General features: G+C 37.5%; 1 protein-coding gene across 1 annotated transcript in view; it reads right to left on the bottom strand.

The window, feature by feature from the left end:
- Positions 1–13,942, bottom strand: part of LOC122811252 (pyroglutamylated RF-amide peptide receptor-like) — a 921,192-nt gene that overhangs the window by 221,729 nt on the left and 685,521 nt on the right. The window contains exons 4-5 of the mRNA XM_044082971.1: positions 13,807–13,868; positions 2,521–2,750 (exon numbers count right to left, since the gene is read on the bottom strand). Of these exons, the coding sequence (XP_043938906.1) occupies positions 2,521–2,750; positions 13,807–13,868 (292 nt within the window). The remainder of the gene's footprint in view (positions 1–2,520; positions 2,751–13,806; positions 13,869–13,942) is intronic.

The raw sequence follows: 13,942 nt of genomic DNA, 5'->3' as shown, positions 1-13,942 counted from the left end.
CAGTCAATCATCAAACTCCTCTAAATAAACTCTTTCCCTATGGGTTGGCACCCTCCTCACTTAACGGATTTCTTACCTCACAAATAAGTCCAGAGTAGTGAAATGGCCAGATGATTTCTCCTCTCTTTCCTTCTTTTATCTGTCAGGGACCCATAAGGCTCCATATCTTAGGACCACAACTTATTTATCAATGACTTAAACACAGCAGCCAGAGGCCACCATTGTAAAATATGCCAAAGACTCCACTCTATGTGCTGCTATAAAAGTAAAGGTCCAGAGTGGTGGAAGTGGCCAAATCCAAGCTAAACCAACCTGGGGAGGGGGGCTGACAGGTTCAGCTAGGATGAATAGAACAAATGCTAAAGAGCCTAGCTACGCATCCCAAATCTCTGATGAGTTCTGATCCCTTGCTTGAGAACAGGTTGTGGTTTGGGAAGGAGAGTGAACCTTACCTTTTATCAGGAAGTTCCAAAGTTTTCATATTAAATCCCTTAAAATCTTTAAAATAAGTCACCTTGAGTCAGTATTCATTTAAAGAAGCTTTATTTGGATTAGTACTTTCATTGTATAGACTTAGCTAGATCAGAAAATCTCATATGAGTAGTTGATGATAATAAATGGACAGGAGAGAAATAGCTCCTGAGGTTACTCATAGCAGTATGGGGAGAGAAAGATGCATCTCAGATGCTTGGAGAATATGCATGTACAAGAACAAAGGGGCATCTAAAATTGTGGGCAGTACAGAGGTATCAAACTCCTGTCAAACTGCATGAAAGTTCTGGAGAGGGTGACTGATAAATGAATACACAGAGTATTCAAATGTAAGGTTGGAGATGAGCAGTTTTGATTCAGATCAGGATGCAGCACAACTGACACAATGTTTGCTGTGAGACTGATACTTAACAGGTGCAAGTATCTGGGAGGGGTGGTTGAGGAGAAAGGAAGTCTGAATGAGGAGGCCAAATCTGGAATCAGAGGGTCTCCAGACAATTGCCATTGTGTGTCAGGGGTAGTGTATGACAGAAGAATGTCAAAAACTCAAAGATAAGGTGTGCAAAACTGGTGTGACCAGAACTACTGTGTAGTAAAGGCAGAGTAGCTGAGGAAGCTAGAGGTGATGAAGATGAAGTGCCTGAGATGGGTGGTAGCTGCACACTGTGGGACAGACAAAGAAATGAGGACATCAGAGCAAAAGACATCAATTGCAGAGAAGGTCAAAGAGAGTAGATTAGGTGGTTCAGGCACATGTGCATAAAAGCAGAAGACAATCTAATGAAGAAGATTTAGGACAGGCAAGAAGAAACATGGTCATCCTACAAAGAGGTGGATGGATTGTGTGAGAGAACATATGTGACAGTCAAGCACGAGTGTGGCACTGAACTGAGAGAGATGGCAACAGTTAACATGATACCCCGACCCCATGTAGAAAAATGGGAAAAAGGGGGCTGATGGTGATAAAAATAAATGCTCACTTAAGTTCATGTCAGCCAGTAACAAATGACGTGTAAATACAAAATAAATGATCAAATGATGTCTAAATGTTGTTCTTCTTTCGGCTTTTCCCAGTTAGGGGTCGCCACAGCGGAACTCCGGTCCGCTAATGACTGGCAGTAGATTTTTACGGTGCCGAGGTGCCAGCCCGACAGCCAACCTTCAACGAAGGCACGCCTATTCACACGTCTTTCGAATGCCACTTGACCACAAGGAGGACATGCAGACTCCACACAGAAGGCGCTCCAGCCGAGAATCAAATGGGAGAACTTGCTGTGAGGTGACAACACTACCGCTGCACCACCGCGGCTTTACCATATGTAAATACAAAATAAATAACAGTTTTTAATATGAGACACTCAAAAGATATCAGCAACAGAATATAAGATTTACCTTTAAAACCATGAATCAGTGGTTCAAGTGCTCATATGAGCAACTCAAAACCACGAAACTGAAAATGTCAACAGTTCTTAATGTTCGAAAAACAGCAAATCAAAAAGCAGATTCACTGTTTTTCCAACATTAATGTCGAAGAAAAACAAAAACAAAGTGTAAAGCAGGGGGGCAAGCCACCCTGCACCCCCATGTGGGGGGTTGCACCCCCCACACCCCCCTACTTTATTATTCTAACTCAGAGATCGCACTACAGTGGGGAAAGGAACCATTTCCCGATCCCCACTATAGTGCAATCCACCACAGAATGTCGAATGTGCAATGAGCGAATCTCACTGCGCATTCGCTCATTGCACATTCAAACCTTTTTCCGTTCAACGTTTGCAAACTTTGCAGACTGCCTTTTGGAAGTGTTCCATTCGCCTTTGGGCAATACGCACATTTAAAGGTAAACCGAATAGAAGATATTAATATATATGAAATTTTAATTCAATTACCACAAGCACAACAGAAAGCATGCATCTCAAACCACGTCCAAGATATATTTGAACACTTAAGCAGAAAATCAAAATTCATACGCTGTTACCATACCTGATAGTGAAACTCAGTGCTGCTAATGAAAATGTTTTATCTCACCTTGTAATGCTGTTTTCTGATCCCGGCAGGGCCTGAAGTACAATGTCATGTACCCGGTGCTTCACCCAGAGCTCATGGGCCACTTTACCATATAGCACTGACATAGTGAGAAGAGGAATGAGGAACACTAGCACCAGGAGGACTGTTGTGTAGGTTTGGCGGTACCCTGGGTGTGGCCAGTCTTCCTGGCAGCTTGTGTAATGTCGATCATACAAGAAATCATATTTAACCTGTGAAAGGAGAAAGGAAACTGTAAATGGCTGGTGATAACTCTACAACAGCTCATATATTCAAGCCAAGAAAAGCTGTCCCAGCTATCTGAAATAAATTAACATTTTACAAATGCAGGATTACTTGGGCATAAGAATGGTACACCACATACTGTCAATGAAGACTGATTTAATAAGTATTCCAGTATTTATTTATTTTTTAATGTTTCAAAAGAAAAGTACTCGGTTAATGATTCATATGAAAACAATATGGCTGAGTGAACAAGTGCCCTGCACTCCATATGGAGATCATCACCCCCCCAACACTCACTTTTCCTTAAGTATACTACTTTCATGGCTGCATAGCTCTGCTGAAGAAAAACCCAACTGCTGAAGTCATTGCTAAGTGCTCGGACAGAAACTGTGCTGGCAATGATTATCAGAGAAAAGTACAGGTCAGCTTTTGAAATCACTGCTAGTGCTCTGACAGAAACTGTGCTGGCAATGATTATCAGAGAAAGTACAGATCAGCTGTTGAAATCACTGCTAGTGCTTTGACAAACTGCGCTGGCAATGATTATCAGAGAAAAGTACAGGTCATCTTTTGAAATCACTGCTAGTGCTCTGACAGAAACTGTGCTGGCAATGATTATCAGAGAAAGTACAGGTCAGCTGTTGAAATCACTGCTAGTGCTCTGACAAACTGTGCTGTTAATGATTCTCAGATAAAGTACAGATCAGCTGTTGAAATCACTGCTAGTGCTCTGACAGAAACTGTGCTGGTAATGATTCTCAGATAAAGTACAGGTCAGCTGTTGAAATCACTGCTAGTGCTCTGACAGGAACTCTGCTGGCGATGATTATCAGAGAAAGTACAGATCAGTGACCTGCAGCATGAGGAAGTGTTTATGATGAGCTGCAACTTCATCCAGTTTACACTGGCCAAGGACAGAGACGCTCCCCAAACGAGACTCACCCTTAGTCTCAAAACAACTTATTCCAAGTAGCACTTCTTGTCAGGACACACAGCAAGACTGTCATTACATACCATGCGCTATTTTATTTACTTATTTGGTTGTTTTTGTTGACTTGGAAAGTCCAACTGGCCATGACACATTTTCAGTTGTGGCCCAGGACAAAAGGTTCAAAAGAAGTTGCAATTTTGTACAATTTTTAATGAGGTAAATTAAACAAAGATAACATTGTGAACACAAAGAAATAAAATTACAATTAGCTACCAAAAGCAGCTTGTCACCAATAAACTTGTAAAAACAAAGCAAATAGCGGTGTCTTCTTAGGTTACCACACTTTAATAAAATAATAAAATCACCTCCAGTTAGCACTTTCATCTCAACTCTATAGAGACTTCTTCAGACTGAGGTTAACGTCTACAAAATTCTTTAAGACTTCAGTTGTCACATGGTTTAAACTCATCACATGATGCATTCACTTTAAAATGTCACTTCCTCTTACTTCCAACTTCCAAAAAGCTAACTTTGTGAAAATACTACAAAAAAGTTAAGAAAAACTTTTAAAAATACACTCAGGAAATACTTTATACATTTCTTAAAATACTTAATACATTTGAAAACATTTAAGAAAACATTTAAGAAACCACACTTTCACCAACATACTACTACACTATATTTTTAAAAATTATTACTAATGCTTGAGCCTCTTTCTTTTCAAATACATAAATTCCTCGCTATCATTTAAATCTGGTGGGAAGCAGGCATTAAGTTTGACCTGCCATAAGTATTCTAGCCAACCCAGCTCTTCTTCTATATTCATAACAGTAGTATCAGTAGGAAGGGCCTCTACTACCAAGAATTTAAACTCTCTTTTACAATTTTCCAACTTATAATGTTTGCTTAAAGCATTCTTTTCATCCCCTCTCTGTATGGCATATGTGCACTTATAAATCCTTTTATATAGCTCTCTAGCTGTTCTGCCAATATAAAAGGATTTACAATCCAGGCAGGTTATTAAATATACTTTTTTCGATTTACAATTAAAAACACCTGGAGCTCTAACTACATTCTTACCCACCTTTATTTCTGAGGAATCTGTGTAGAAAGTTGTGCATATTACAATGAAAGCATCTTATCATCCCTCTCTTATTTGCTACTTCCTTTGGTTTATTTAGTTTAGCTTGGACTTCTATCCCTCTTCTGCACAAACTTTGGTTGTTCACCTATTTTGTTAATTATTTTACTATTTGTTTTAAGCACTCCCCAATTACGATTCATCACCCTTTTTATTTCTCCTTGATCTACACTATTTTGTATGGTCATTGCTGTTCTATACTTATATTGTGTCATACAAGATTCATTTCTTGTTTTCCTTTTTCTCTCATCTCTATTTGTTCATGTAATATTTTCATTACTTATTTTTCTGGATATCCTCTAACTTCCATCTTAGAACAAAAATCTTTCACCTCATTTAGAAAATCTTCATCTTTATATGTTAAGCTACTTATTCTACTTAACTGTCCCTTTATTATATTAATTTTGGTTTTCTTGGGGTGCAAACTTGAATAGTGTAAATAACTTATTCTGAACTTCTTTCTTATAGATTTTAGGTACCAAGCTTTCTTTCTCTTTATATACTGTAACATCTAGATAATTCATTTCTTTCTTATAATTGTGTGTAAAATCTAAATATGTGCATACATTATTCATATACTTAATGAACTCTTCTAGTTTGTCCAACGTTCCTCTCCACACCATAAAAACATCAATAAAATGCACAATCTTAACTATGTACTGTTTATACTCACGTTCTAATACATTTGCTGCTTCCCAGCCATTCATTAACATATTTGCATAGATGGGTGCTAGGGCTGCACCCATCGCAACCCCATTCATTTGTACATAGATTTCTTCATAAAAAGACAAGTAGTAATTCAATACTATATAATTTCCATTATTAAAGGCTACTGTACCTGCTGAGTATTTCTTTGATTTCAATAATTCACTTCTCACAGTTTCCATCCTTTCTTCGTTGGGGATGACTGTATAGAGAGATTTTATATCCAATGTTACTAGAAAGTCCTCTTCTTCTACTTTTATTTTAATTTATTTAGGAAGTCAAAACTATCTCTTGTATAAGTTTCACTTGGAGACTACTTTTTGCAAATGTTTATCCACATATACTGACAGGCCCTCGGTTTTGCTACCTGCACTGGCTACTACGGGTCTTAAAGGAGGGTTGTTAAAGTTTTATGAGCAAATAAAGCAGAGACAATAAATGGCCTGAGAGACTATGTCAGATTGTTAAATTTTGATGTGATGTTGAAAAATTATGAAAGAAGTGATGTGTTACTTTACAAACCAAGCTGTTACAACCTTCCTTTATGTAAGGAAATGGAAATGTTTTTGAGCATATGTGAAGCACAGATAATTGAATTATTAGAAAAGAAGGCTGACTAATTATTTTAATACGTCTATGAAAGAAAAAGAATGCTTTAACAATTTGTTAGATAAAACTGATTTACTGCTGTTGAAAGCAGATACAGGTGGGTCATTGGTAGCAATTAACAGGGCAGACTATGAAAGTAAAATGAAGGAATTACTAACAGATGTTAAATATAAGAAAATTGATGAGAGAATTAAAAAGGGGTATGCATTAATAGAAGCATGTATTAAAGAATGGTTCTTAACTGGAAGGACAGATGAGAGAGTTAGGAAGAGCTTATTGACAAATAACCCCAAAATAAGTAAAATATCAGGAATACCCAAAATTCAAAAACCTTAACAACCATCCTTTAAGACAGATAGTAGCCAGTGCAGGTAGCAAAACCGAGGGGCCTGTCAGAGTCTCCTGGGAGAGGGATATTCTAAAGGGTCAATTTAATTGTAAAATTCACCTTGGTCATTGCACATATCATGGTTGTCAAATACCTCATTGTGTCCCACATCTTCATAATTAGAATATTTTTTATTATTACCCCCCACTGTTTTTGGTAAAGGATATTGTATGTTGTTACCATATTCAAACATGTCTATCAATTTTCTTAGCTTTTCTTTCATATACTTTCGTACATTTTGACTCAACATCCTTCACCATGTCATGATATTTGATTTTCTCAGTTTCAATACTTAATAATTAATCATTCACTATTTTCTGATTTGTTTCATCTATTATCACATATAACGTCTCCATTTCTACTTCATTATTCGAAATAGCTTGCATAATATCTAAACCGCATCTATCAAATGCAGTAATCAAATCTTTATGAAACAGTGAACCTTCCCTGACATTATTGGGATATTTACTCACTCGAAGCCCCTTAGGGACTATATTAAATTGAATACAATGTTTCAAGTATATATTGTCCATTTCCATTGATTTGTATTTAAAAATAAACTGTTCATTTTGGACACCATTTCAGCATAAGAATCAAGTTTATTGTTAGCCTGCAGCCTAATCAGCTCTTTAAAATCAAATTTAAACTCAAGCAGGTCTTTAAATTGAATGTCAGTACCTTTGTTAGTAGCTGTTGCAGCAGCTGGTAGTAAAATAGCTGTTTGTTTTTAATTGTAAATCAAAAAATGTTGTATATTTAATAACCAGCCTGAATTGCAAATCCTTTTATATTGGCAGAAGTAGAGAGCTATATAAAAGGATTTATGAGCACAGATATGCCATACACAGAGGGGATGTAAAGAATGATTCAAGCAAACATTAGAAGTTAAATAAATTGTAAAAGAGAGTATAAATTCTTGGTAGTAGAGGCCCTTCCTAGTGATACTACTGTTATGAATATAAAAGAGCTGGGTTGGCTAGAATACTTATGGCAGGTCAAACATGATGCCTGTTTCCCACCTGGCTTAAATGATAGGGAGGAATGTGTTATGTATTTGAAAAAAAAGAGGCTCAAACATTAGTAATACTTTTTAAAAATATAGTGTAGTATGTTGGTGAAAGTATGTTTTTTAAATGTTTTCAAATGTGTTAAGTATTTTAGGAAATGTATAAAGTATTTCCTGAGTGTATTTTTAAACGTTTTTCTTAGCTTTTTGGAAGTTGGAAGTAAGAGGAAGTGACATTTTAAAGTGAATGTATCATGTGATGAGTTTAAACCATGTGACAATTGAAGCCTTAAAAAAGGAATTTTGTAGAAGTTAACCTCAGTCTGAAGAAGTCTCTGTAGAGTTGAGACGAAAGTGCTAACTGGAGGTGATTTTATTGTTTTATTAAAGTGTGGTAACCTAAGAAGACACTGTTATTTTATTTATTTATTTAAATTACAATTAGGTAACATGAAATAATATCAGCTTAGATGCAAAGTAAAAACACACTTTGTAAGGAAAAAAAAAACATGTGCAAAGGTTTGATAACATAAGCACTATAGTGTTACAAAATTGATTTCTGTATACAGTGAAGTTGGAAGAATATGTGTTTTCATGCCAAAAGGAAAAGTTCTAGAGCTGGGCACACCTAGGATTAATTAATGAGAAACAGCTTTCAGTTAAGAGCATGTGGCCATTCTTGATAAACAGCTTTCAGTTAAGAGCATGTGCACATTCTTCTGTAATCAGACAGAAGAGGAGAAATAAGCAAGTAGGATGTGCAGAGACGTTGGATAGGGTGGGTTAACCTGGAGATGAGCAAGAACATTGCCAGGTGCAGAGTAAGAGTATCCCCCCATGAATACAGCGATGGCACTGGCAAAATATCTCCCCTATGATATACATCAACAAGGTCCTGGCAGTGTATAGCCCCAATATACAATACATCAACAGGGCACTGTCAGTGTATCCACCAGTATAAAATACAACAGGGCACTGGTAGTGTATACCCCATATGAAGTACAACAATGGCACTGGCAGTATATCCTCCAGTATGAAATAAAATAGCACTGGCAGTGTATCCTCCCCTATATGAAATACAGCAATGTTGCTAGCACTGTATTTACCATATGAAATACAGCAATGGCACTGGGAGTGCAGTTCCTCCATACAAAATACCGCAATAATACTAGAAGTGTATTCATATATGAAATACAGCAACAACACTAGTTGTGTATCCACCTATATGAAATACAGAACACTAGTTGTGTATCCCCCTATATGAAATACAGCAATGGCACTGGCAGTGCATTTCCCTGTATGAAATACATCAATGGTACTGGTAGTGTATCCCCCTATATGAAATACAGCAATGGCACTGGCAGTGTATCCCCCTATATGAAATACAGCAATGGCACTGGCAGTGTATCCCCCTATATGAAATACAGCAATGGCACTGGCAGTGTATTCCCCTATATGAAATACTGCAATAGCATTGGCAGTGTATCCCCCTATATGAAATACATTAATGGCACTGGCAGTGTATTCCCCTATATGAAATACAGCCATGACGCTAACAGTGTATACTCTAATACAGCAACATCACAGGCAGAGCATTCTCATATATGAAATACAACATGGCACTAGCAGTGTATTCCTATATATGAAATATAGCAACGACGGTTGCAGTGTATCCCCCTATATGAAATACAGCGATGGCACTGGCAGTGTATTCCCCTATATGAAATACAGCAATGGCACTGGCAGTGTATTCCCCTATATGAAATACATCAATGGCACTGGCAGTTTATTCCCCTATATGAAATACATCAATGGCACTGGCAATGTATTCCCCTATATGAAATACATCAATGGCACTAGCAGTGTATCCCCCTATATGAAATACATCAATGGCACTAGCAGTGTATCCCCCTATATGAAATACATCAATGGCACTGGCAGTGTATTCTCCTATACAAAATACTATAATGGCACTGGCAGTGTATCCCCCCATATGAAATACATCAATGGCACTGGCAGTGTATCCCCTATATGAAATACATCAATGGAACAGGCAGTGTATCCCCCTATATGAAATACATCAATGGAACTGGCAGTGTATTCCCCTATACAAAATACTATAATGGCACTGGCAGTGTATCCCCCTATATGAAATACAGGAATGGCACTGGCAGTGAAATTTAGCAATGGAACTGCTCCGAAGTCATTGTTAGGTATGTTCCCTCCATTATATATATATATATATATATATATATATATATATATATATATATATATATATATATATATTCAGCACTCACTGTCCAGGTATGCTCCCTCCATTCTTCTGGTATTGCATATCATCCAGGATAGACTGTCATACTTTAAAAAATGCATCAAAAGAAAGTATTCTGGTGTTTTTGTAACTATGCCAATAAGTAATGCACTTTTTTGTGTAAGATATCAACGGTCTCGTAATAACAGTAATTATATATGAGGTATTGCTAATTTTAAATCCCTATTTTCACGATATTATTGACTTTGACTATTCAGCCAAGACAGCAAGTGACACTGTGTCCACCTAGAAACAGTTCTTGAGCCTAACAAAGCACTAGCCTGAAGATCACAAACAACTAGTCCTCATCTGTACAAAAATAATCAAATGCTTCTTGTATATGAAGCAACTAAAAACGTATAAATTCACATGTATGCCTAATACACTTATGTAAGTATGTATTTATGCATGCTCATGTTCAAACACACATACAGACATGCACATTATTTCAACAGTGTACATGCTGAAAACTTGTAAGGTTGTTGATTTAAATTTGCATAACTACTGAAGATTTTTCAAATGTTTTAATGTATTTGCAGAGTAACATATAATTCTACTTTATCACAAACATAAGATTCTCTTAAGAAAACAGAGGGGCTGATATAAAGTTAAAAGTAGACAAAAATCCAAAGATTTTTATGTCCTTTTCGGCTTGTACCTAAAGACCATCAGCTCTCTTACTACTAGACAAACCAATTTGTTCCACATCGCTAACAGATGGTTATTGGAGAACATCATCCAGAGAGGCCACATGCATGCTTACTCAGCTTTGTCCCTGTTAGCAGGCAATGTAGTCCGACATGAGCAAAGGTTTGTCCCAGAGACGTGTGTTTACATGCGCACACGCTACTGTGCATGGGACATGAATACATCTTGGCAGGCCCCGAGTGTCTTGGCCTGTACTGCCACATGCTTCACCACCCATTTCCACTAGGTGGGACTCATGCAATAGATTACGCTGCCCTCTCCCTCCCTATAGGATGGGTGAAGTGGCATCATTGGCACACACAACATTCCCGGCATGCTCTTCCACCATTGTGACTCTGGTTGCTAGTTAAAATGGGTTGTGTGGCTCAATTAGAAGCTTCATCTCTCTGCACCATTGAGATGGCATTGCCATAAAAGATTTGGTCATTATCATTACTTTATTGCTAGATGCCGTATTTATTAATCTGGCAGCACTGAGGTGTGGCCAACATTACCCGTATGTTTTACTCTTAAGAACAAACACCTAAATGCAGTTGCATGTAGAAGATCTGCTGTTTATTGCCCTTGTATGTCCAGTCTTTCTTGCTGGATTGAGTTGCAGTATTGCAACTGACCAAGGGTACCGGGTAAGAACAATTGATTTTTTAGGTAGTTTCAGGCAATAAAGTGCTTCTAAACATCCCCATGAATTATGCATATGAGACGCACAGGTTTATTGTTTCTTCCATGATGGAAATATACCACCAGTTAGTGTAGTACAGCTAATTATAGTACTCTAGTCCGCATCATATGTCAAGTCTAATGCGAACTGCACTTCATAGTTATCTAAACATGAGATATTTCCTATCATCATAAACCCTGTTTCTGCATATTAATGTTGCAAACTGCTAATAAGAATGGTGAGAAGCCAAGAAACAAAGGATAGTGGTAATGATACTTATACACACCAAATGACCTAGGTTTGACCCCACCCACCTCCACATGTAAAAGGTGCAACTATAAGAAGTCGCAGTTTTTTATTTTCTTAGTTACCCCAAAAGATGCAAATGTCATCTGTGTGTGATCTGATTGTGCTGAGTAAACATTAGGCATGCAGCAGGGTTTCCTCTTTTTTTGACAGTTTTTCAAGATTTTTGCAATGATCTGAGAACCAGTCAGTATATATAGCAATTCTGCCACTAGGTAGGCCATAAAAAGCTCTGGGTGTTGAATCTAGTACATTTCCTCCAAGTCAAATTACTGAATAAACCCATTTTTCAGAAAAAAAGAAAGTCTTGTCGAGCCTTCTTACCCCTAAGTAACAATAGATCGGTTCAAATACAGGTTTTTGGTAGGGTCACAATGCCAATAATTAATTTTTAACAACAGTAATTAAATGGTTTTGGAGAGGAAGGGGCATCTGGGTCAAATATTCTCTGTGTGGTTTCCATATCCTCAAAATATACGTTTACTATCATTAGATACCATTATATTAAAGGCAGCCATGCCCCACCCTATGGAATGAAGCAGTTGTTTTCCTAGTTCTAATTAATACACCTGTGCCTGAAGCTGCCTTAAATGGGAGGTTCGCATAATGGTTAAGGTGTTTACCTTACAAACACAAAATGCAGGGTTTGATTCTCCCATGTGGTAACTGGCTAGGCTTAAAATGGCCCACAAGGGCAGTTAGCCTAGTAGTAACCTATGAACTGTTGCAGTCCTGTGTCCATGTTCTCGTGTTGTCTCGGTCAGTATCCATGGAAAAAGACTATAGACACACAAGTTGTTTTTTGCTTAACAAGGGTTACGAACAGATTTAGTAATGCTCTAGCATTTATGATAGCTTATTAGATTTACCAACTACATTTTTATACATGGATGGGAAACCACAAATTCACTCCTGATTTAGCACCTGTCACCTTTATGGGAAGGAGTAACGTAATTCTTCTCTCTGGGTTATTTCTACTTGAACTTCAAGAGTTAAAAATGTCATGGGAATGCAGAGCTAGTCTTAAGATACTTACAGATCAATAGCCTAGTAAGTACCTGTGAATCTATCAAAGACAAGAAGAAATGGAAGAAAAACAATCAAATCCCCCCCCCCCATGATCCCCAAGACCCTCTCGCTTAAGTATAGTAACTGTGATTGTATACTTTTGGATAAAAGACCTGTCCCTTTCTGACTTTATGTGATTACTCAGTTTGAACAGATGTAAACCTCATATCATGGATTAATAAAGCTGAATAAATAAACATTTATGATATGAGCAGTGATAAGGAGGCAACCATGATAGGCCAAACACTCTCTTCCTTGGTACTCTGGAAGTACGTTCTGCCTCCCATCTGTTATTTTTGTGGATTTCTGTTCATACATCTCAGCCGCCATGAGCCAGATAAACTATGTACACTCTTCCACAATGTAGCCTACTTTGCTTTAAACCGTTGCTGCAAGGACAATCATTGTAAAGCACTAGTCACATTTCATTGGCTCTGCTTCAAAGGTTACAGTATGCTCTAGTTTTTACAGCTTATAGATTCCTAAACAGCAGTCATGTGCACCTCCTGAATATGCTCTCTTGTACCTAGCCAGGATGAGAGATAAGATCTTATCTCCTCATTCTCTCTACATCATTCATTTTCTCGTGTGAAATTACTTCCTTTAAGAAGCGAGCAAATGTCTCACTTAACATGACCTGAAACATACACTGAAAGTAATTTCTCCTTTAGCACATGTAGCTGTTTTGACATAACTGCTTAATTTGCTTATACAGTCTCTGCCTCAGATCTAATTAGATGCCTTGCTACCCTCCTAAGTGGCTTACACAAACGATTTAGCTATTCCACTTTTTAACACTTCTGAAATGCCACTTGCTCTATACTTACATTATTCTAAAAATGTTCTGCTATTGTATCCCTTTCTTCAGCTCTCCCTTTGCTAACTATCCTACATGTTCTAATATGAAATACGAAATAACTTGTTACGTTTTTCTTGCTATAAATCACTTAACTGTTCTTCCTCTAGTTAAACTTCCAATGTGTGTTGCATAAACATTGCGGAGATGTTCTGATTTGTCAATTTGCCTATTAGACTGAACTTTCCAACTACTATTGCATGTAACTAACTTTTTTTTGACTTATACAAACTGGCATTATACTTCATGTCACCCTTGTTAAAAAAAAAGCAAACTGGCTAAAGGAAAGTCTGTTCATCAAATGCAACACTGTCTGCTGAGTATGGCAGGCTCGTTGTAGGAATACTTACCTCAAGCCTCTGTGCATACCACATTGGGGAAGCGATAGCCACTGATGACAGCCACACAGAAACTGCAGAAAGAAAGAGGACAGGATTATCTGGGGAAAGACAAAACCTCATGCATTGCAAGTTTAAATACATCTGT

This window comes from Protopterus annectens, chromosome 9.part0 (genome assembly GCF_019279795.1).
Source record: "Protopterus annectens isolate FY-2018-M chromosome 9.part0, PAN1.0, whole genome shotgun sequence".
NCBI lineage: Eukaryota > Metazoa > Chordata > Ceratodontiformes > Protopteridae > Protopterus > Protopterus annectens.
Note: the sequence above shows the minus strand (reverse complement) of the source record. Positions and strands in the feature narration are given on the sequence as shown.